Here is a 23,986-nt window from a genome sequence, read left to right as displayed (position 1 = left end):
AAGTATGATAAACAAAAGCAGCCCCAGAGGGAGTTTCTTAAGCTCCAAATGTTTGATCTCAAAATCTGGCTGGATTCATCGGCTGAAACCACCATTGACAGAATATTTCTGGCTGACCTCTCTGCCCTCTGCACCAGCCACCCGGGTTCGGAACCCGGAGCTTCTCAGCTCCTCTTAACATCTGCAGAGATATCTCCCCGGGGATGAGAGTCTGTGTTCTTCCTGGAACCAATTTAAACCCAAAGGAGCCTTTAAAAAAATACATTTAATTGTTGGAGAGGCTCCCCCTCCTTTTAACTTCTGAGCTCATTCCCTCTGGGAACAAGTGACATTTAGATTTTGGTGTGTAAGTTGTTTTTTCTTTAGATTAGTTTTTGTGTAAACATTCCCCTGCAAATTATTTTCACATCTTGAGGCAGCTTCTTTCAAGCGGCCAGTCAGACTGATTCCTCTTCTGTTCCCTTTACCACCCGCAGTTCAGCTCTCTCTCACTCACCCACTTCCCCATTTCTCAAATTCAAACTAATTCTACTGTTTATGAAAATATTTCCCCAACTTTCTGGAATTTCCATTTCTCAGGGTTATCTCCCCTGGGCCGCAGCCAAAGCTGCACCCACTAGGATGAGTGAAGCCAGCCCAGGTCAAAAAAGGGGAGCCATCACTGTGCATGCAGGTGTGGTCGGTGGAGGCCAGGCCTGCCCTGAGAAAGGGCCTCAGGACCCACAAGACAGGCTTAGCGTGAGGCCGGAGGACTAGCTCCAGGACTAAGCAAAGGGGGAGCAGCTTTCTAATTATGAGACTGACAGGAGCGTGGCAGTCACAACCAGAAAAGCAGGCAAATTACATCCTCTTCTTCAGCCACAAATGTCATCATTCTTTGTAACAGGCCCACAAGAGTTACCTCTCCTCCTGTCTTTTCTTCCAACATCGCTGTTGAAAGCTTTGTCTAATTTGGTGCAATTTTCCTTATACAGACTCTATCTCTCAGTTTTAAAACACGTCCCTTTATCACGGCCCCATGAATAGCCACAGGGACTGGTCACGACTCCAGTGGGGGCCATTCATGTAGACTACAATATATTCGTCAAAATAAGATACTTCTCCTCAACTAACACAATACTGTAAATCAACTATATTTCAATTAAACAAACAAAAAAACAACCAAGCAACTTGTCTTTAAAACTTAGTGACATCTTTTATTTTTCTTCTATACGTTAGGAAAGGTAAGCTGGTTGAGTGGAAAGAATACCTATCATTGCTAATGGTCCTATCATTGCCACAGAATTACCACGTGGCCTTGGACAGGTCCCCTTGCTACCCACGTCTCACATCTGCAAAGTAAGGAAATGGGACTAGATCATCTCTAAGGATCCTGCTCTCTGGCAATGATGTTTTCTGATCAGCAGAAAGTGAGATGTCTTTGATCATTACGTTCCATGATGAGGAGCTTTGGCTTGGTCATTTTCCTCCTTTGCCTCTCTGGCATCTCAAGCTGTTCAGCCCAGGTCTGACTTCAGCACTCCCCTTGCAAGGCTGTGGATTTTGAAGTCCAGTGAATGTGGACTCACCAGGCCAATTTTCTTCCTTGATTTTCTGAGCTTGGATCTTTTCTGCACCATTAAAACCAGAGGTACAAATCTGAGGAATTAACTGAGGTGGTCCCTTGAGGTTCAATAGCAGCTGTAACCCTTCTGGGTCTCACTTTTTTTTTTTTTTTTTGGGTCTCACTTTTGCAAAGAAAAGAAAAAAAAAAAAAAAAGGAGGCAAGAAGGTTGACCAGATAAGTTTGGGGGTTTAGGAAACAAAGCATTCCGTTCTAAGTTTGGGGCAGTGGGGGCTGAATCATGGCTCCTCCTGGGTTTTGTTTCCTATCAAATCACAACTTGGCCAACATTTTCTGCCAAGGGTCATAAACCAGTGCCATGGAAGACAGAGGAAGAGACACTTGGCCAATCCCAGAGCAGCTCTGCCATCCCAAGTCCCAGGAAGGAGGCTCGGGAGAGAAGTCTCTTTAGTTGGCTGCATCCAACAAGCATTTGTCAGGAGCTCCGGTTGTGAGGAGACAGCTCGTAAACAGTACTCCTGAACCTCAAGAAAGATTTGTAATCTAACACATGTGCAGAATTAGAAAATTAAAAACAGTCCTTCTCAACCACTAGAGCAGGGGTGGGAGGTGGGAGCATAATATCATAAGTAATTTATTCCTGATTAATACTTAGAGCACTCAACTTTGAAAGTGATCGCTTTGAAAATACAGATTAGAGTGGATTCGAGGTCATCTTTCAATACTGAGAATTTTTTAAAAGTCCTCTGCAAGAATCCCTCTGAAGGAGGCAGTTGTTTTTGTTTAGGAAAATACTTTGAAGGGACATTTAAGTTGTTTTTTAAAAAAATAAATTTATTTATTTATTTTTGGCTGCGTTGGGTCTTCGTTGCTGCGCGTGGACTTTCTCTAGTTGCGGTGAGCGGGGGCTACTCTTCGTTGCAGTGCGTGGGCTTCTCACTGAGGTGGCTTCTCTTGTTGTGGAGCACAGGCTCTAGGCGCACAGTCTTCAGTAGTTGTGGCACGTGGGCTCAGTAGTTGTGGCTTGCGGGCTCTAGAGTGCAGGCTCAGCAGTTGTGGCACATGGGCTTAGTTGTTCCACGGCATGTGGGAGCTTCCCGGACCAGGGCTCGAACCCGTGTCCCCTGCATTGGCAGGCGGATTCTTAATCACTGCGCCACCAGGGAAGTCCCCCATAATCACTCCTAACTGAAATCTTCAGTGACACTCATGATTTTATAGTCTGCCTGTAAACTGCCTTAAAATCCTTTTCAGAACAAAATGGAATTATAAATAAGTCTAAATAGCCTATGCTGATCAGAAAATGTGACCTGAATCATATTACAAATACCTTCTCCAGACAAGCTAGAACTTGTCGGACTATATTATATCGACACCGGTCAATTTCATAGACCAGATTTAGGAATTTTCCAGAGTTAGGAAACTGGCATAACAGTGTCCAAAAACACAGAGGCCCAGAATTGGATCCACCTACGAAACTGAACAGGCTCCAGCTGCAGCCTCCAGATGCTGCCGGCTTGGCCTCCTGGTGTGCACCCCCCATGCCCCCGTGTACTGTCTCCCAGACCAGCAAAGGCATTTGCCCCCAGCCCAGTGAACCGTCTCCTCCTGAAGCCCCTGGTCCCTGAACACAGTTACCTAAGTTACCTGCACAAAGGTACGGCTGTATTTTTGCTTAGGGTTCATAATTCTATTTCTTTTTTTGTGCCTCTGATTTCATTCAGGGCTCAGGCAGTTGTTAGTGTGGAGGGTGAACTTTCAAATAGGAAGCCCATAAAGGGCAGCGTTTCTCAATGCAGGGCTATGACCAGATGCATTAGAACAGCTATGTCAGGAATCTCTCTGGAATACGAAGGAAAACGGAACAGAAATTGGAAGAGAGCTCGTTTTAAAGATACATTGATTTTTAAAATTAATTAATTACAAAATTAATTAATTCAATTAACTAATTAAAACTTTCTTAAATTTTAAATTTATTGTTTAAAAGTAAATTTTAAAAAATTTAAAAACTGAAGTATAGTTGATTTACAATGTTTCAGGTGTACAGCAAAGCGATTCAGTTTTATATATATATGTGTGTGTGTGTGTGTGTGTGTGTGTGTATCCTTTTTCAGATTCTTTTCCATTATAGGTTACTACAAGATATTGAATATACTTCCCTGTGCTTTACAGTAGGTCCTTTATATACAATAGTGTGTATATGCTAATTTTATACAGTAGTGTGTATATGTTAATCCCAAATTCCCAATTTATCCCTCCCCCCCTTTCCCCTTTGGTAACCATAAGTTTGTTTTCTATGTCTGTGAGTCTGTTTCTGTTTTGTAAATAAGTTCATTTGTATCATTTTTTTAGATTCCACATATAAGTGATATCACATGATATTTGTCTTCCTCTGTAAAGACACATTTAAAATGATAGAATAGGGCTTCCCTGGTGGCGGTGGCACAGTCGTTAAGAATCCGCCTGCCAATGCGGGGACACGGGTTCGAGCCCTGGTCTGGGAGGATCTCACATGCCGCGGAGCAACTGGGCCCGTGCGCCACAACTACTGAGCCTGTGCTCTAGAGCCCGCGAGCCACAACTACTGAAGCCCGTGCACCTAGAGCCTGTGCTCCTCGACAAGAGAAGCCACCGCAATGAGAAGCCTGCATGCCGCAACGAAGAGTAGCCCCTGGTCTCTGCAACTAGAGAAAGTCTGTGCAGCCAAAAATAAATAAATAAATTTATTTTTAAAAAATAAAAGAGGGCTTCCCTGGTGGCGTAGTGTTTGAGAGTCTGCCTGCCAATGCAGGGGACACGGGTTCGAGCCCTGGTCTGGGAAGATCCCACATGCCGCGGAGCAACTGGGCCCGTGAGCCACAATTACTGAGCCTGCGCGTCTGGAGCCTGTGCTCCGCAACAAGAGAGGCCGCGATAGTGAGAGGCCCGCGCACCGCGATGAAGAGTGGCCCCCGCTTGCCGCAACTAGAGAAAGCCCTCGCACAGAAACGAAGACCCAACACAGCCATAAATAAATAAATAAATAAATAAAATTCTAAAAAAAAAATAAAAGAAAATGATAGGATGGCTAAAGACCTATACGATTTTTAAAAGAGCAGAGAGTCATAGAGCAAGTCCCAACTTCTGGTGAGGAAGGAGGTCCACGCACCACAGTGACTGTCCAGAGCCCCGTTGTCAGGCCAGGCCTTCAGCCAAGCTCTCTTCTTCCACTTGACTCTGGCTCTTTGCATAGAAGATGCAGGCAGGGAAAGGAAGGGGGCCTTTCTTTCATCTAAGATGAATAATCACATATCAATTTGCAGCCTTAAAGAATTTAGAGTGCTACATCTTACTGGGAAAGAGATCACCCACGACACCACTGCTTAGTGAGAACCACAGGGATGCTTGTTTCTAAGATGGGGTGAGGAGCTCACGGTCCTTTCTTTTCCCTTTGTGCAACTTACCACACACGTACAATGATGCTTGTAAAAGGGGTGGGGGGGGTGCTGACTTGCCACTTTCCTGTACATCTGCAATTATTCCAAAATAAGTTTAAAATGTTTAGAGAAGCCTGTGGTTATTTCAACAAATATTCCGACTGACTGATTATTTTCCCAGACCTCTGGAATTCTCTGATTTCTACCCGCGTGACCTTGTGGTGAACCTTCCTGTTTTCTCCTTACGTTTATGTCCTTGATTCAAACGCTTGGATTCAACTTCAAACTTGTATCACCCTTCTGCAAATTCGAGGTCACCTCAGGACTTAGTCACTTACCTCATACATGTGGATGAACGGCTTGTGGTTACTGAGCTGAAGAATGGCATATGTGGTCATAGAAAATCGCCCCCATCTAGTGAAGGTTTTCATGAGATCTTGGTGGCTGCAGATACAAGCATTCATCATTTAGAACTGAACTGTGCAAAGAGAGCTAAGTACAATCAAGGAGAATTCTTGCTTCTAACAGAGGAGGATTCATGTTTTCAGATGTAAGTCAGGTTCGTTTTTTTTAAGCAGCTGTCACAAAATAGAAATGGGGCTTTTGAACCCAAGTAGCTCGCCCTCTGCTGCCACAGAGGGGGAGGAAGAGTTTGGGGAAGAAAAGAAGACTTGCGCTTTTATTTATTTTTGAAAACACTTTATTTTTTAGAGCAGTTTTAGGTTCAGAGGATTTTGTTCTTCATATGCTCCCCCGCTGACTTCCTCTTTTCTTCTTTCCGTCTCAACTGAGCATTAGAAAGGAATGCTTATTATGTCCTATTTCCTGAATGCAGCTTCATGTGCTGAAGTTTTCATTTGTTTAAGTTACTATAAACTGTGGTTGCCAGTTACTAGATGTTGGAACTCTAGCGTACTTTTAAAAGATGGATACTGCAAACGGAAGTTATTTTTTCCTCCCATAAAACCCCCGAAAGATTCAGCAACCCCTCTTGCCCCCATAACCTAAAGTTAGGGGCTTTCAAACTTAAAAATAATTTTCTGGGGGTACTTTTCAGGCCCCCAACCTAAGACATTTAAAATTGCAACCCAGGGACTTCCCTGGTGGCACAGAGGTTAAGAATCCGCCTGCCAATGCAGGGGACACGGGTTCAAGCCCTGGTCCAGGAAGATCCCACATGCCGGGGAGCAACTAAGCCCATGTGCTGCAAATACTGAGCCTGTGCTCTAGAACCTGTGAGCCACAACTACTGAGCCCACGTGCCACAACTACTGAAGCCCGCATGCCTAGAGCCTGTGCTCTGAAACAAAGAGAAGCCACTGCAATGAGAAGCTCGCGCACTGCAATGAAGAGTAGCCCCCACTTGCCACAACTAGAGAAAGCCCGTGCACAGCAATGAAGACCCAACACAGCCAAATAAATTAAAAAAATAAAAATAAAAAAAAATAAAATTGCAACCCAGTATACACATACGCATGTAAGAGAAATGAAAGTTCCACAAAACAATACTTTCCTCCACTATTTACTCTTACAAATGTTCTTTTCTGTCCTTTTCGCATCCACGTCCTCTAAAGTGGGTTTTTGTTTTTTTTTTTTTTAATTTATTTATTTATTTATTTATTTATGACTGTGTTGGGTCTTCGTTTCTGTGTGAGGGCTTTCTCTAGTTGCGGCAAGCGGGGGCCACTCTTCATCGCGGTGCGCAGGCCTCTCACTATCGTGGCCTCTCCCGTTGCGGAGCACAGGCTCCAGACGCGCAGGCTCAGCAATTGTGGCTCACGGTCTTAGTCGCTCCGCGGCATGTGGGATCTTCCCAGACCAGGGCTCGAACCCGTGTCTCCTGCATTGGCAGGCAGACTCTCAACCACTGCGCCACCAGGGAAGCCCTAAAGTGGGTTTTGACCTGCAGTTTGAAAACCATGGTCCAAAAGCCTGACTGTAAGCCTGTGGGATTGGGGCCCCCCAGTGACCATTCACACACATTTGCACTGGAAACTGATGCAGGAAATAAAACCATATTTTATTTTATTATTTTCTTTCTTTCTTTTCTGTTTTGCCCCACCGCGAGGCTTGTGGGATCTTAGTTCCCCGACCAGGGATTGAAACTGGGCCCACAGTTTCTCCCAGCAGTGAGAGTGTGGAGTCCTAACCACTGGACTGCCAGGGAATTCCCAAAACTGTATTTTTAGATGTCTTATTTTTGCCAAAAATTGGTGATGTTACAAAGATCAATTGAAAGGGAGAAAGAAAAACAAAAATGTGTCAGGAAAAAAATCAGGATTTCATAAGAGACAAATTTTCAGTGCCAGTTTTTCAGTGAAATAGAAGGCACATCATGGCACATCACCACGAGGTCTGGACTGCTCTGTCTGGACTCAAGGATTTTAGTAAAATATTGTGAATATGCCTGAATGCATCAAATTCACTCATTGTGCTGTCATTTTTGGTGCCTAGAACAAAAATGCCTTTTTGAACCCACAGAGTGTCTTATGTTTGAATATTTGTGTTTTTTTTTAATTTTTAAATTTTTAATTTTTTTGGCCATGCCGCACAGCATGCAGGATCTCAGTTCCCCAACCAGGGATCAAACCAGTGCCCCCTGCGGTGGAAGCACAGAGTCCTAACCACTGGACATCCAGGGAATTCCCGAATATTTGTGATTATGAGTTCGCACATCTTAAGACTTCGACACGTTTTGTCAGCTTATTCTCAGGAATGCAGGCAACGCAGGCTGGCCAGCTTCACAGGGCGTGCAACTGAGCTACAGGGTCTGCGGGCACATTAGTGGGGAAATGTTGAGTGGTGGGTACAGCAGCTGTAATTGAGACAGGAAGACAAGAGCACAGCCATTTTGGAAAAGGACCAGGGAACGGCCTTGGGCAAGACAGGCTTTGGAAGCTAAAGAACAAAGGTCCTGGGGGCCCGAGTCCCAGAGACAAAAACCAGGCTCACAGGAATAAAAGATTAACTTTATCTCTGTTACACCCACGAGTATACCTAGTTGCCACAAGACAAGAAACTCAACTATAAATTTTAACCTTATCTGTTCCGGTGCTTTCTTGCAGAAAATTCTCATGCATTTCTTTCCCCTTACAGAAGTCCTCCCTATTCCTGACAGCCACCATGGAGACACCTGAAGCTGATCAAAGAAGTCTGACGATTTCTATCAATAGAAATGATCAGTGATCATGAGACAAACCCTCCCTTTTATTTTTTTAAAAATTTACTTATTTAATTAATTTATTTTTGGCTGCGTTGGGTCTTCGTTGCAGCGCACAGGCTTCTCACTGCGGTGGCTTCTCTTGTTGCGGAGCACGGGCTCTAGGCACACGGGCTTCAGTAGTTGCGGCACGCGGGCTCAGTAGCTGTGGTGCACGGGCTTAGTTGCTCCGCAGCATGTGGGATCTTCCCAGACCAGGGATCTAACCCGTGTCCCCTGCATTGGCAGGCGGATTGTTAACCACTGCGCCACCAGGGAAGCCCCCAAACCCTCCCTTTTAGAAGCAATTTCCCCTTATACTCCAGGAGCTGGCATTCCACACCCCCCTCTTTTCTCCCTTGCGCACAAGCTATCTCTTTTAACAAAAAGCTTTGCTTGCCTTAAGTCTTGTGGAAGCGATATTCATGTCTACGGTATTGCTGTCCAAGTATCTGGAAAGAGCCCAGGAACATGACACTCTCACTTCTTGGGAGAGGCCTCAGGATAAACCCAGCTTCTCCATCCTGAGGACAAAACTGAGGCCCAGAGAGCTGCAGTCGTCAGAGAAAATGAGAGCATGGACTTGGATGTGGGTGTAGGGCTTGGGCCCAGGCCTTTTCCCTTCCTGGGTGATGTGGGCTGGCGTTCACTCTTCTGAACGCTGTAGCCACAGTGGATGCAGCAAGAAGTCCTGTGGACCCACCATCTTGTGGCAAGTCCACTACTGTCAGAACATCTCACGACAGGCGTTTTCAGAATGATTCTGAAAGAAAGACTCAGGGACTGTTGGCTTATAGTTAGCACTTTAGGCAGACTTGTGAAATCGCAAATCACAGGAAAGGGGCTTCTAGCATCCTCAGTCCAAATGAGGGTGTTAAAGGCCCATCCAAGGCAGCTGACAAAAGCTGGGACTAGAAACCGCATCTCAGCCTTCATGCCAAAGCTTGTTCCGCAAACAAGGATGGCAAAAATGAGAACTTGGAGCTTTGATTTCCCTTCCTGTGCCTTTCCAGTACAGTAACAAATGATGAATCTTTGACTAGGTTCCGTGTTCTTAACACTGTTAAACTTTGGTGACATGATTATGCAATGGCTTCTCTGACATCCACTTAAATATTCCCACTTGAGATGAGAAAAGAGCAAGAAAATTCATTTAGTGAATAAAAAGTTCATCCTTGGCCCTGTTGAGGACGATTTTCCAATGTACGCCCGGCACATACTGGCCTTAAGAAGAGTGGGATTTGAGATCAAAGAGACCTGGGTTCACCCGCCAGCCACCTTCCTAGCTGATTGATGTAAAGAGTCTTTGTTTCTGGGAAAGAATAGTTTTAATTAGCATATTGTTTATATTGAAATGAAGTTTCAGTGAAACTTCAAAACATTTCTCTTTAGATAACTAGCCTCAGAAACTTCTGTATGTTCACTTTAACTCTGCAAATGCAGTATTTGGTAAATGAATGAATGAATCAATGTAGAAAAAAAGGTCTTTGGTTTTGATTGGTCCTTAAATGCCTACAGACTTAGAAAGTGATGTAAATATACTACTATCCAAACCTGGGAGAACTTGGATTTGAAGAGTTCCAAAAGAACTACGAAGAGGCAATTAATTCTGTTGCCCATTTTGAGTGAGGGCAGCAATGTTCACTAATATTCGAGCTCTGCGATCTTGGCCACACCACTGCTCTCTCTGGGCCTCATTGTCTTCCATTGCAAAGTGACTTCTGTCGACTAGACCAAGTTTTTCTTGCTTTGACCGCTAGCCACAGCAAGAAATTAATTTTTCTTCATCACCTAGCTCACATGCACTTATATCCGAAACAAACTTCATGAAGCAATACTTATCCTTCATTTGTGCAATGCACTCTATTTCCTGCAGTATTTTCTCTTAATTTATATTTATTATGTATTTATTAATTTATTAAATGCTGTGCCACCTCCTTTGGTCATTTTACAGGATTCCCTCCAGGCAGTTCAGCGGGCTCACTAGTGGGAAACACTCTTTTTAAGAACTTCAGAGGCTGCCATGTCTTATGATGTAGGAAATAGTAACAAAGTTAACAGTGCTGATTTTCCTTAGTGGATCCCCACCTAAGTTGTAAATGGAGCCTTAACTGGCCTCTTAATTTATCTTTTCCTGTAATAAAACTCATGACATTTCCTGCCCAGTCTCCTACTCTTTAAGTGGAGAGTTGGCCTGGTTAGTACCGAAAAACTTTTTCCTGGTATTAACCTAGAAGAAACATAAAACGTCAACTATTTTTTGTGGGCCGTGCTGCAATGTTTACACAGTTCTGGCTGATCCTGTGTCCTTCAAGAGTCGGAAAGCTTGGGGTGACTTAGGTTCTTACGACTTGAAATATGCCAGGGCAGACAAGCAGTCTGTTAAGGAAAACCAAGATGCACGCAATTAAATACTTTGTTTGCACAGATGCAAAGGCATGGAGATTTATGTGGCAAGGTCTGAATTCCAAAGTTTGTTTTGTTTTCAATTACACACCTAACCAAATGCATAAAATCCCACAAAATGAATGTAGCGAAAATGTCACCTTTTGTATTTTTAGACTGAAATATGGAGCCCATAAAAGTGAGGCTGTCATGAATTTTCACATTTGGGGATAAAGTGACTTATAACCAGGATAAAAAAAAGTCTCCACACAGCCACATCTAACAGTGATAAACAGTTTTTATTCAGGCAATGAAACATGGAAAAAATATATTAGTAATCATTATAATAATTTCATTTGTGTGAGTATAACTTTTACAAATATTTACCTGACATATAAAAGGGAAATTACTTGTGCATATAAAATTTATGTAGATGATTTATTCCACACAACACAACCCTCATAGCAGTAGTCAACGCAGCGTTAGATTCCTCCGGACGAGGCTCCTCACACACTTCGTGGCACCCGTGGGGACACAGTGGAAGCAGATGTGCAATTAATTAACATTTACTTGTTGGCACGTTAGTACACAGGGGTATCTAATGGCAAACACACACTTGCTAAAAGCGACACTGAAAAGGTTGCTGCTACCTCTGAGATTTCAAAGAAATGCCTGGATCCTGTCTCACTGGGTGGGAAGGACCAAGCCTGAGGCTGAGAGTGTGAAATCTGCAGACCTTCCTGCACTGGGTCGGGGGCGGGGGTGGTGGTGGTGGTGGTGGTGGTGGTGGTGGTGGTTTCAGAGCTCGTATTTTTATACGTCCCCTTGAAAATTATTCACAGAGCATCAGTTAACAACGTGACTGGGAGATTCTTTATGGAGCATATTTCAGATGCTGCTAAAAGGCAGAGGGACAGAAACTGGCATCTTTAAGGTTCTAAAGTGATGAATGGATACAGGGAAGGTTCAGACCACACCTCAGCACCAGGCCTGGTCTCCGCCGGCTGAGTCAGGGCGCTAGATGGACCGTCACAGGCCAGCATTGCACGCGACATCTCCATAGTACAACTATAACCAGTGTGTATATATATGTGTATATATATATGTAGTAGCTGTAACCATATTATAGTTAATAAAGTCATTCCTTAGGAATCTTGTTTGTCCAAATCTAACTGCATGCTAAGAGGCACAGAAATGGGATTGCATTTGGACGAAAAAACTACGGAAAGTGCAATCTTTAGTCTCCAGAATGCTAGCTCTGGGCACTAGGGGGTGGGTCTTTGCTGGAAATTGTTGTTCATACAATCTTCCAGAGGAGATCCTTAGAGAGAAGGATCTATCATGTCCATTCCTTTGCCTTTACTACATGGGAGACTCAAGGTTTGAGTGACAAGATGCTTTCTTCAAATCACTGGAATCTGGAGGCCAGTCAAACCTTTTTGGACAGAAGTCTCCTTAAAATACTTCTTTATGAAAATCTTTGAAGAAGATGACCCTATAGACTTTTGGCTTGACATTCTGGGATTCCCAGACTGTTATTTGTTCTTTAATAAGCAAATAATAATCTGCTACCTTTTAAATTCTTCAGAATATATACATCTTTACCCTAAAACACTTTGCTTGAATCATTTAATCCTTCAAACACCTAGTTTCTCTCTTCCCAACAAGAGGATAAAGTAAGAAACCACCCAAGTCCGAGAGCAAGCCTGCATGGTCACAAAACTACAAAGAAGAGACACCGGTCGCGGACAATTCATGAGATGGCTACCAACTGCGGCAAAAAACCAAAAGGAAAACAAAAGGGAGCTTTAGGGATTTCACTCCACTGAGAAAGGACGCGCTGAATTATCTCCAGTTAGTAGTGCATGCAGACTCACCACTGCCTGCTTATCACAACTCCACTTTGAGCTTTAGAGCCATCAAGTCCTCTGTTACCTTTCAGTAAAATGAGTGCTTCACTCTGGCTGCACTGAGTCAGCCCAGGGACGTTTGGGGCAGTTTACTCTGCTGGATTATCATCAGTCAGTAAGCATCCAAGGCCCGTACTAAAGTATCTAAGTATTTGTGTGAGAGTTGCAGAAAGTGTGGGACGGGTCAAAAAAAGGTAACTGGCTGGAAAGAAGATTCAACTTGAGCCATCCTCCAAAACGAAAGGTAAATCTTCCCTTGGACTCCGTATCAGTTTGGAAGGCTGCCAGGTCCTCAGAGTTTTTCACCATCATGTGCGTCTACACTTCCTAATTTGGGCTAGGTCTGAAGATGCTAGAAGCCATGCGAGCAAACTGGGCTTCTCAGTGTTTCCAGGACGTTTTCACAGAACAGAAGGTCTGGGCAGGTCACTGGCTTCCCCGAGTGTCTCCAAATAAAGTAAATTTTGGGAGGTCTGACTGTAAATGACTAGCCAACCAAGTGACAAACTGTGCAGTCTGTCTTCCAATAGATCCTCCAATTAAAACACTTTTAGGTAAAGACTATCTATACTTTGGCAAAATGAAAAACTTAGGATATGGCTCTGGATCCAGAGCCTCAACAAGACCACTCACGTTCCCAAACCACCGTCCAGGCCAGTGGCTTCCTCTCATTTTCCCTTCACGTTTGTCACAGGGAGTATTACTGTCTAGCTTACGAGTAATTTGGCCCGCCCACGTTTTGAAGCAAAATTCTAGGCCACATTCTTACTCTCCAGATTACTAAAAGTTTCTTTCTCCCCTTTATGTTTTTAAAAAAATAAACAAACATACTTCATTCTGCCCAGTATATTCTCTTGATCTGCCAGCTGTACAAGCTACATTTTTCTTCTTGTTGGAGAATATCCATCTATTAAATTAGAAGGAAGACCATTTCCTTGTAATGGTCATAGCTGAGAGGCCAGTGGCAAGTATTACTGAATAAGGGCCCTTTCGTTTTCCTTGTGCAGCAACTTTACTCCCTAGGGTCTAGTTTTAAGGGGTCTCTTCTCACCAGTGTGCTTGGGAAAGATTGTCATCACCTCTGTTTCAACACACAGCTACTTTCTCTTTTTATACACAAGAAGCCTAAAAGAGAGGACTGTAGGTTTATAACAGAGACCCCTATAATAAGCCTTTCATGCGTCAAACAGAGCAATACGAAACAGGTAAACATGGATATGTCACCAAAACACAGCAGCAAAAAGGTTTAGCAACGTTTCTTTCTGCAAAACACAAAATGAGTTTCTCTAGTGGTGGAGGATTGGAAGAGGCCGCAGTCACACTGCCTGGAGACACCTGCTCGTCCAGGGACACGGCTGTAGCAGGGCACTCACATCAAACCTGCGACTGCTTTCAGGGCCCAAACGATTGTCACATCACTTCTCCAAACACAGATCATTTCTGTTGTTCTGTTGTTGTTGGTTTTTTTTGTACAAAATGTTAAGACGGTAGGCTTTAAAACACAGCCTAAGCACCAATTGTGAGAAATGCATATCGGTTAAACGGGACTTCTGGCTTTAAAAGACATTACTGACCTCCCTGGAGCTAAAGATTGCACCCGTGTGAATAGTACACGGCTAAAGAAAAAGTCATCTCGAAAGAGCTAGAGCGGGTCTCCACGAGGCACAATTCATTGCTGAAGTTGGGTCATGCAGTAGTTTTACAAGAAAAGTACGAAAACTTACGTGTACTGGAGATAATGCATATCACCATGAAGACGCTCAAGGTGTTCAGATTAAGACAAAAGAGTGCTTTAAAACACCTGTGTGGATTTGGTTTCGCCTATCAAATGGGAGGGGTTCACACGGGAAACTTCCAATTGGGGGTTAGGGGCCCCGCCACTCTGAATGGAGTCCAGGACCGGTTTGAGGAATTTGCTTTTGTGAGTGGGGATCTGCTCCCTGCACTCCCCTCCTCCAGTCTTCGAATGGCCTTGGTTTAAAAATATTCAAAACGCACTGATTTTTGGAGTGGCTCGCGTGATTTTTCCTGCCCATTTGGTTGAAAATTCTACTGTCCTTAAGTTTGCAAGTTTTTGGGTTTTTTTTTGCCTTTGGGGAAAAAAAAATCTGAAGAACAATGCATCAAACTTGCAAAAATCCAACTGTTGCTTCACCTTACGATTGCTAATGGGGTTAATTAAATAAGATCATCTAAACCTTTGACAAGCAGACTTTCTTTGCATATTCCGAATAGAGAGATAATAGAGGGGCAAATGTCGATTTTGGAGCAACAAATGGAAGCGGAGGAGACTGACGGCTCTAGGACACACTTGCCGAACCCCAGCTGTGAGGGATCCCACAAAGTAGATGCCCTGGGTCTGAGGACTAACTCCAGAGGGGCCGCCTGCATTCAGGCTGAGAAGCGTCCCAAGTACGGGGCAACAGGACACTAGGGCCAACAGTCTCCCTTATGTGACACCTGAGTCTGAGGTTATGAGTCACGCCAGACATGGAGTCCGGGGGCTTCACCTCCTCAACCCCCCAAATTCTGAAGTTGGCATTCTGAGACAGGACTCTGTTTCAAAATATGGGTTTTACATTTATGGAAATATGTCCTTCTGTAGAGAAGTTCTTATTTGATTATGCTTCAGGGAAACAAAACAAAACAAAACGCAGCAGCATATATAAATATGCGTGCGTGCATGCGTGCGTGTGTGTGAGAGACAGCGTGTGTATAAATGGGTACTCAGCTGGAAGTAACAATAGGCCAAATTATCTCCTCAAATAAAACCACTAATATTGAAAATTAAATGTAAAAGATGAAATAAATTTTTAAAAAAATCAGACAGGTGGTGGACAGGATATGGTCCCAAATAGTAGCCATAAACTCATACACTGAACGCACTTGGGGAAAGTAAAGATGACTTTAAAACAAACCAAAGATAGAGAATCCTGCCCAGACTTGGCAGCCCGTCTCACTGAGCCGGACGGCTCGGTCAGGCCACTCCTTCCGCGGCTGCGCAGTAAATCCTCCAGCGGCGCCTCCCGGGCGGGTGCGTCGGCAGCAAAGCGGGACAGGCAGCGGTGGGCATGTGCTTTTGTAAAGTTCCGTGGTTTTTTTTTTTTCTCTGCAAAGGGGCAATTATTCCTGGATAAGGCAAGATAATCGTGGTCACGAGAGAAGCAGCCAAATGCAGATCTGCCGAGCTAACAGGGGAAACTCAGTCCGTCTTTCCCAGCTTTGCAATCAGCTCATCACAGATTTTCGTCAGTTCTTCAATTTCTTGGTTCTGAAAGATAAATGATGTGATGATGCAGGCTGTGTCCCGAGATAACAGATCACAGTGAAATAGCCCCCAGACTGGCTATACTCCTTCCTAGGCATCCCAACTCAGTGGTTCTTAACTTCTCTACATCAGAAAGCCTTTAAAGAAAGGAAAGCTCTATACCTTCTCCCCTGAGAAATGGTCTTGTGTTCACAAAGTTATGCTTCTATTGAGTAGGGGGTGAGGGTAATTACTGGCCCTCTGAAGTCTGTCCTTGAAGTTTGTTTGTCAAACTTCCTTGCTATCATAGGAATTACTTGGGGGTATTTTTAAAAAAAAAAAAAAAAAGAAAAACAAAAAAAATAAGTATCTGGGCCTCACCTCATTTGATCCATCAGCATCCCCAGGGACCTGGGATCCCAGAGTCTAAGGATCCCAGGGGCCACTGTCTTAGGGGTTATCAGATGCCATGATAAAAACCCCTGCCCTGGCTGAATGGATGCCACAGGCCTGACAACATGATTGGAGACACAGTAAGAAAAACACTAGAGGCACAGAAAATGAAGTCTAAGAGTCACTAATTAGCAAGAGAATGGGGATCGTTATCACCACTGATGTTTACTTCTGTAGCAGAGTTTCCGGCCACATCTGGGCAGGGCCAGTCTTGGTGCGGGGCGCATCCTGTGCACCATAGATGCCTGTAACATCTCCCAGTCGTGACAACCAAACATACCCCCAGACGTTGCCAAATGTTCCCTGGAGGGGGAAATTGCGATGAAGAGGGAAGATGGCTTCACATATTATATTACAGAAAAAAAACAAAACGAAAAGAGAAAAAAAAGGTAGCTTCGGAGCCTAACTAAGCGTTTGGTCCTCTGAGCTTCAGTTAATGCAACCTCCTCTCTGCACCCTGCCTGTGGCCGGGTCCCACTAATACACCTGGGAGTATCTGCTGCCACCTGAGTCACTTCCCAAAGGAGCTGGATTGAAGCGTCTGCGCAGAGATAAGCAGATAAGCCCCTTTCATCCAGACGACGTGGGAAACCAAAGGTCTCGGTGGGCGTGACACCGCCCCTCTTACCTTCTGCTGAAGGGCCCTTTCCAGGGACTCCACCTTCATCTGCTCTTTCCGGAGCCCCGCGTGGAGAGCGGCGCTCTCAGCCTTTGCTTTTGTTCGAACCTGAGCGATCTCCTCATTGGCTCTGTTTATGGAACAAAGGGACAAAAAGCACATGGTTTGCCATCAGTCGCGGCTCCCGATGAGGGTGCTAACCGCTGACACCTGTGACACAGAACTAGGAGGACTGACTCCACCACAGAGGAAGAAGAGGAATTGGTGAGCGACGTAATTCAATTTTAATTTATAAAAATTCCATTTACACCCAGCTGCTAAGGAGATTTCCACAATGCAAACCAACGGCAGAATCAACCTTAAAAGACACACGGGACCCTTCAACGTTCACATGCCACTAGAAAACAGAATCACATGACAGTTTCTACAACAGTCTTAAGATTTTTTTTAACCCAGTACAATAGCAGGTGGGATCTCTGTGGATTAACACAGCCAATGAGTCAGAATGCTAACCACCGGCATCTATGAAACAGACCTGCAAGCGACTTTATTAATAAAAATCTCCATTACAAAAGGAGATTCTCACATTTAAAAAATGGTACTTATGTGACGGGATGGAGCATTAGCTAACTCTATGGTGATACGTATATAAATGTATCAACTCAATGTCATACACCTTAAACTTACACAATGTCTTATGTCAATTATAGCTCAATACAGCTGGGGTGGGGGGAAAAAGAACGATTTTCTGGGGTGAGGAAAGAGGTGGGAACCCACTGGGAGGGGGAGGGGGTGGGAGGGAGAGACTGTATCTTTTTATTCTTTTTAATGTCTGAACCTTGTGAAGAGTCCACCTATTCAAAAAACTAAATAAGACACACAGGTACACACAAGTGCGACCTGGAGTTGCAAAATAGTGATTTTTTTTTTCTCGTCTCTATCAATCTTCCCACAACATCAGGAAAAGTGCAATTCTTATGCACAAGTTCTTACTTGTCCAGTTTTTCCTCCGCGTGGATTTTCAGGGCCTGATACCGCTGCTCTTCTTGTTTAACTCTGGCTAAGTAATCCTGAGCACATTTTTTCAAGGCTTCTTCGTTCTGTTCCCAAGTGACAATTTAAAATGAAAGAAACAAGTCATTTTGTTTTCCTTCTACTAGTAACATACCACATATCAGGGTTTTCATTTTTTTAAAAAAATGAAAAAACCTAATATATTCAGATGCCTCCAAATAAGACTCCATGGTTGTTTGAAACAGGCACAGATAATTCTCACTGAAGAAACTGTAGATAACTTCTTCATGTATTAACTTTCAAATCATACAGTAAGTTACACTGACACACCTGCTTTAGGAAGGGCAGATATTCAAAACTGAAGGGCAAGCTGATCCCATTTTAGACAAACCGGACAGTCATTTTTATGGTTAATATGAAAAAAAAAAAAAGTGTTCACTGCTATAAATGTGTCTTAGTGATGGTGTACAACCAAATCAAACAATATGCCCACTTACACTAAATTTGAAACTTTACACTTACTTTCTTCCAGAATATGCAGCCTGTATTTTTCAGTGCTATGGCTTGACTCCCTTTTACTTTTACTAATATTAAATTGGTGAATAATCAAAAAGAACATTTCTAGAATTCTCCTAAGTCTGAGGGTCCCACGGTTCTTACGCTCCGTGCCACACTCCGGTCGTGTCCAAGGCTTCCTGACCTGACCCAGGAGACGAATGACCAAGACACGCCACCCAGGGGCCCCGATTCCCTGTTTCTAGGCCACCCGCACCTCTGGCACGTGCGTTTGAAGACCCAGAACCAAGACACACCACCAGGGAGGCAGAAGGCAAAGGACGGGCTACCTTCTTGAACCCTTCCAGGACGCCTTTCAGGTTCTCGTATCTCCTGAACAGGTCGGAGAGGGACCTTTCCACCGAGTTTAGGTCGGCCAGGGCCTGCTCCTTCTCCATGGTCAGCTGCTGGAAGCTCTTCTGAGAGGTCATACTCGTCCTCTGTTCATCTTCTGTGAGTCATGATCAGAAGCAACGCACGTTCTCTCAACACACAGCTCACAGCCGCCCCCCCGAGCCACCAGGCAGTACGCTGGGTCGGGGAACCCAGCAGGGAAGGTAACAAAGGTTCCACCCTCAAGGACTGCCTTTCTGGCGGGGGAGACACAGCCGGGCAAGAGGGGTGAGCAGCCTCTGTCAGAGGAGAGATGTGAGCGGAGACCCAGAGGAGCCGAGGGCGGGCGCCATGCATCTACCCGGGCGTCAGGTGATGTGGACGGCAGAAAATATCATCTCGCCGCCTAAGTTAATGTAGAAAGACCTGACTGGCTTAGGGAGTCGGTCCTTACAACAGAGGCTACGAGAGGTTCTAAATGCAATGCAGGAGGGTGAAGAGCTGTCCTTTTCTAAAGGCACCGACGGGTCTGGCGCAGGGAAAGCAGCACCTGCAGCGGAGTGAGGCCGCTGCATCAGAGCAGAGACGCCCCCCCGGGGGTACGAAGGGCGAGGTGAGGCCGCCCACCCTGGTGCTGGAACTCGAGTGTCTGCCGTCCCCTAAAGGGAACCTAACGACAGCGATCCTCATCATCTGCAGATGCCCTGCTCGCTATAGTCTATGTGCAGCCCCCAAATCAGTATGTGTGGTGTGTCCCCGGCCGTTCGGGGACACGCGTGGAATGGCAGAGAACCGGAGTCACCTGCCGGGCACGTTCTCGGCTGAAGTTGGACAAGGCGATGCTCTGCCTCGTTTCATACTGCAAACAAGTGTCCTTTTCAGTCTACTTAGGGCCACGTTTCTGGCATTTTTGTGCTTCCAGTTGGGGATTTTGAAATGGGCCCCAAGCCTAGGCTGCGGGGCTGTCTCGTGTCCTAAGGGCCACAGGGCTGGAGGTGTCTTAGGGGGAAAACCCGTGTGAGATGAGCTCTGTCCTGGCGTGAACTGCAGCACCGGCCGTGAGCTCAGTGTTAATGAGTCAACAGTACACCTTGAATAAGGTGTCTTTAGACGGCAACACCCGTAAGGCAAGCTCTCCTGAGGATCAGTGATTCAGTATCGGCTAATTCAGTGTTTGGGCAACTTCATCAACTACTGCAAATGATAAGAATCGCTTGTATCTCCGGGATGGACAAACTGACATTTATAGTCTGATTTGAAGATCACCTTTGGATCCCACCGCTCACGCCCTAGAAAACAACTTCCTTACCGATCATTTGGGCAATGGTCTCCTCATACTCAGCCACAATTTTCCTTAAACAAACAAACAAAAACTCTTATCAGAACAGAATTTTATTAACAGTAGAAGTTGGAGAATCGCTGCCCCAAACAATTAAACACATTAACATGTACTGACAAACTCACATAACCCAGTTACCTGCTTTGGGGCTCCTCCTTTTTTTTACGCTTAACCTAAGATTTGTTAATGTTCAGAAAGGTTTTTCTTGAGATTTTGTTTAACAAGGTTTTTGTTCTATTTATAGAAACAACTGCCTTCACCTTTTCTTTGCACTTGTGTGAATGACCCCCAAGGCAATACGTGAATTCTGCTTAGAGAAGTGAATCTTTTACAAAATAAGTTAAGGACATTCTTGGGGCTCTTCCTAAGAGACCTGACCTGAGTTCAGGCTTCCCCTGGCCCCAAACCACTCTTACAGGCAGTGGGTCCCCTCTGATTCAGATCCAGGTTTTATTTGATTGTCCTAATTCCAGAAGTATTTTAGTTATTCAAAGAGGTTTAAAGATCGCCCTGCCATGTTAACCTTTCTTTTAGGGAAGTGCAGTGTTTTCCTGATCCTGCCCAGTGACGAGTGCCCCTCCCTGTGACCTCATCCCCCATCGTGAGAAGTGACCACTCCCCCGCCCCTCACTGGCGGCGCCTATCACACTGACCCTGCATCCAAGTTCTTACGATGGCTGCTGTAAGCTCCCCAAGGTCGGGGGCTGTGCCTTCCTCCCCACCATGCCTGCACAGGGACTTACACCCAGTAAATGCTCAAGAAACCAAATAATACAAGAGCCACAGATTAGAGTGGACATATTTAAAATGTTTCTTAATCATTCAAGTGCCGACTGCACAGTTTATAAATTATTTATGCCCCCCACTCTTTGATGCCATCTTTAGTTATTTCACAGCTCCTAACTCTAGGGAGTGAGCAGCAAAAATAAAGAGATTTCAATGTAAACTCAGTTTTGTTTCCTGTTAACATGCTTTTTATAATCTATTTTGTGGTTGTGAAATTTGAAGCTACCATGTATAATTCGTTTTATAAATTATAGTGTTTCCATAATTGAGTATGTCAATAAATCTCTGTATTTCTGTTATAATATCAAATATCAAATGGATATTTTTGCACAAATTTGTCTTTTCAAAAGACAAGAATTATGTGGGTTCTGCTTATTTGCAATGTTCTGAACAACCCAAAATGAGCTACAGCATTTGAATACAATAACTGGTCGGCAATCCTCCGGAAATGACACCATCAGTCACAAATTAAGGTGCAAATAGCAAAGCCCTCGAGTTCTCAACAGCTGGTTCTGTGTAAGCAAATACTGTCATCACTTCCTTTGTATTAAATCTAAAAATGCATAAAGGTACCCACCCCTCCCGCAAACCTCCAGTCTAACCTCATCTCCAAGACTTCTTGTCGGGTTTCTTCGTATTTTTTCTTCCATTCATTTGCTTCCATCTCTTTAGTGATTATCTAGATTATAATGGAGATAAAGCTTGGTTTTACCTACTCAATCTCTTGAATTTAAGACTAGAGCCTGAAAACAACACACAAGCAGGTCCATCCGAAGGCAGTCAATCTACATTAGGAATAAAAAAACCTCAACATCTGTGTATAATGCTCACAAACACTGGGGAAATGCTCTCAGCTGCAGAGGACGCTGGAACGTGGTCACCAGGATGAAGGTGACCAGAACCTCTCCCAGGAAAGCTCCAACTGGTTATTACCATCTCTGTTAACTCCAGCTCGGTCCGGGGTCTGGCTCTCAGCCCAGAACCCTGCTGGGTCAGGATGCCAACAGCTGAGCCATCTGTCTGGCAGAGACTCATCTTAACCAAGGGAGACGCCAGAGCACCAATTTAATTGGGCTGAGAAATGAAACTGCCACAAAATCAGAGCAGTGGAAGTTGGCCTGACCAGACAGTCTCTTTCCGCAGAGATTTCCGATTGAGTCAGAACAGGGCCCCGAAGTTCCTCTAGGCAGAGGCGTCCACCTCACTGTTGGCAAGGTCTTGCTCGCCAGACCAGAACCCATATCGCTGCGTTTGGGAGGCTCGTGCTAACTGGAAAGAAACACTCTAAATTCATGGCCTCAAATGCCATTTGCCCTGCACAGAGCTTAGATGGGCATCTTTCGTTCTCCTGTGATTATACTTCTCTGTGCTTCTTTCTAGTTGGTACAATCTTTATTTTGGTGCCATCAATCAGGATCTCAAGAACTAGAAGCCAACCTGTCTGCTTCAGGGGATCAGGCACATCTTTGATGCATCTGGTGGTCCTCTTATAGTTTTAACTCTCAGGAGAAAGAAGAAGTCATTTTTCTCATTTACAAGATTTTGTAGGGGCCTCCTTACCACAGCGCCTAAGTTTTGACAACAGGACTAGCTGACACTCCTAATTACCAACTTATTGCTATGTTTTAACAGTTCGAAAGACCTAGGTCAGAGGTACTTAACCACTCTCATTATATTATAAAAATTAAGTCGCTACACTGAGGGAATTACCTTCTTAAAAATAAGGTGGAATCATCAAGAAACACACAAACCAAACACATAAAATACAGCAGAGAAACATAACAGAGGAGGGAGGTGACTGATTAATGGTACCTAACAGTGTCTTTCACATTTTCCAGATCACCCAGGAAAGGCCTAGCAGAGATCTATCTTGAACAGAAGATGTTCAATAAACACGATACAGGGATTCGAGAGTTGAGTTCTTTAATTAAAGAATGGATGAAGGGATTATAGGCATTAAGATGTGAGAGGAAGTCTGCTGGGGACTTTTGGGAAAGTCCTAAAAAAGAGGACTTTGCTCCTAAAGAGAGGTGAATGGCGAGAATTAGACGTTTTCTAATGCTAGGCATTGATGTCTGCAGTATGAAGCATGGAGTTGTAGCAGCCATCTTAGGACCATGAGGGGAGCTGACCTATGACATTGAAGGGGACAGGCCAGTACACTGAAGATGAAATGGCAAGAACTTAAGTCCTTGATGACCCAATTTGGCTGTGGGACACTATACAGATGTGAAAAAGAAGTAGGCACGCAGGCTTCCCTGGTGGCGCAGTGGTTAAGAATCCGCCTGCCAATGCAGGGGACACGGGTTCGAACCCTGGTCCGGGAAGATCCCACATGCCGTGGAGCAACTAAGCCCATGCGCCACAACTACTGAGCCCGTGCTCTAGAGCCCGCGAGCCACAACTACTGAGCCTGCGTGCTGCAACTACTGAAGCCCGCGTGCCTAGAGCCCGTACTCTGCAACAAGAGAATCCACCGCAATGAAGAGTAGCCCCCGCTCGCCGCAACTAGAGAAAGCCCGCGTGCAGCAACGAAGACCCAATGCAGCCAAAAAAAAAAATCGATAAAATAAATAAATTAAAAAAAAATAATAATAATAAATAAATTTATAAAAAGAAAAAGAAGTAGGCATGCATTAAATACTAATATGGAATGATCAGCATGATATATTTTTAAGTGAGAAAAGCAAGGTACAGAATGGTATATGTAGTATTCTACCATTTGTCTAAAAGAGGGAAGAAAAGATACATATATTTATAATTGCTTGTTTCTGAATAAAATAACTCTGAAAGGAAAAAAAAAAGAAAAAAAAGAATGGATGAAGGTAGGAAACAATGTTACATTCCTGCAAGTCTAAAATTGAAGAAACTTTTAGGCATGAGCATATATTCTCTGTGGAGTGAAGGTGCTGATTTAGTTACATACGTGGGTAAAGTTGGCAAAATGCGATATGTAAAACTTCAGGGCTAAAAGATAAAGAAGTGTACAAAAGTTCTCAAGGATATTTCCAAGCATCAGCTTTGCCCTCTGGATACCAGGAGGCCAGGAATCCAGCTCCAACGAGGCGTTTTACAGGGAGCCCTTTATACGAGCTACAAGTGGAGGAAACAGGGACTTCCAGCCGGGGAGAAAGAACTCAAGCCAGCAGAGATGGAACCTACCCAC

General features: G+C 44.4%; 1 protein-coding gene across 14 annotated transcripts in view; it reads right to left on the bottom strand.

Annotated features, from left to right (window-relative positions):
• Positions 1 to 10,844: 10,844 nt before the first annotated feature.
• TACC1 (transforming acidic coiled-coil containing protein 1) overlaps positions 10,845 to 23,986 on the bottom strand; it is a 113,274-nt gene continuing 100,132 nt past the window's right edge. For 13 of the 14 annotated variants that reach the window (XM_082374572.1, XM_082374560.1, XM_082374566.1 and 10 more), the window contains 6 exons: positions 21,423 to 21,499; positions 20,005 to 20,048; positions 18,653 to 18,813; positions 17,787 to 17,893; positions 16,803 to 16,923; positions 10,845 to 15,745 (listed from right to left, as the gene is read on the bottom strand). In XM_082374572.1, the coding sequence (XP_082230698.1) occupies positions 15,677 to 15,745; positions 16,803 to 16,923; positions 17,787 to 17,893; positions 18,653 to 18,813; positions 20,005 to 20,048; positions 21,423 to 21,499 (579 nt within the window). In that variant the 3' untranslated portion in view covers positions 10,845 to 15,676. The other variant, XM_082374571.1, reaches the window with a different exon arrangement.

The sequence above is a fragment of the Balaenoptera borealis genome, assembly GCF_965194805.1.
Source record: "Balaenoptera borealis genome assembly, chromosome: 21".
Lineage (NCBI taxonomy): Eukaryota > Metazoa > Chordata > Mammalia > Artiodactyla > Balaenopteridae > Balaenoptera > Balaenoptera borealis.
The sequence above is the reverse complement of the archived record's forward strand: the minus strand, read 5'-3'. Positions and strand labels throughout refer to the sequence as shown.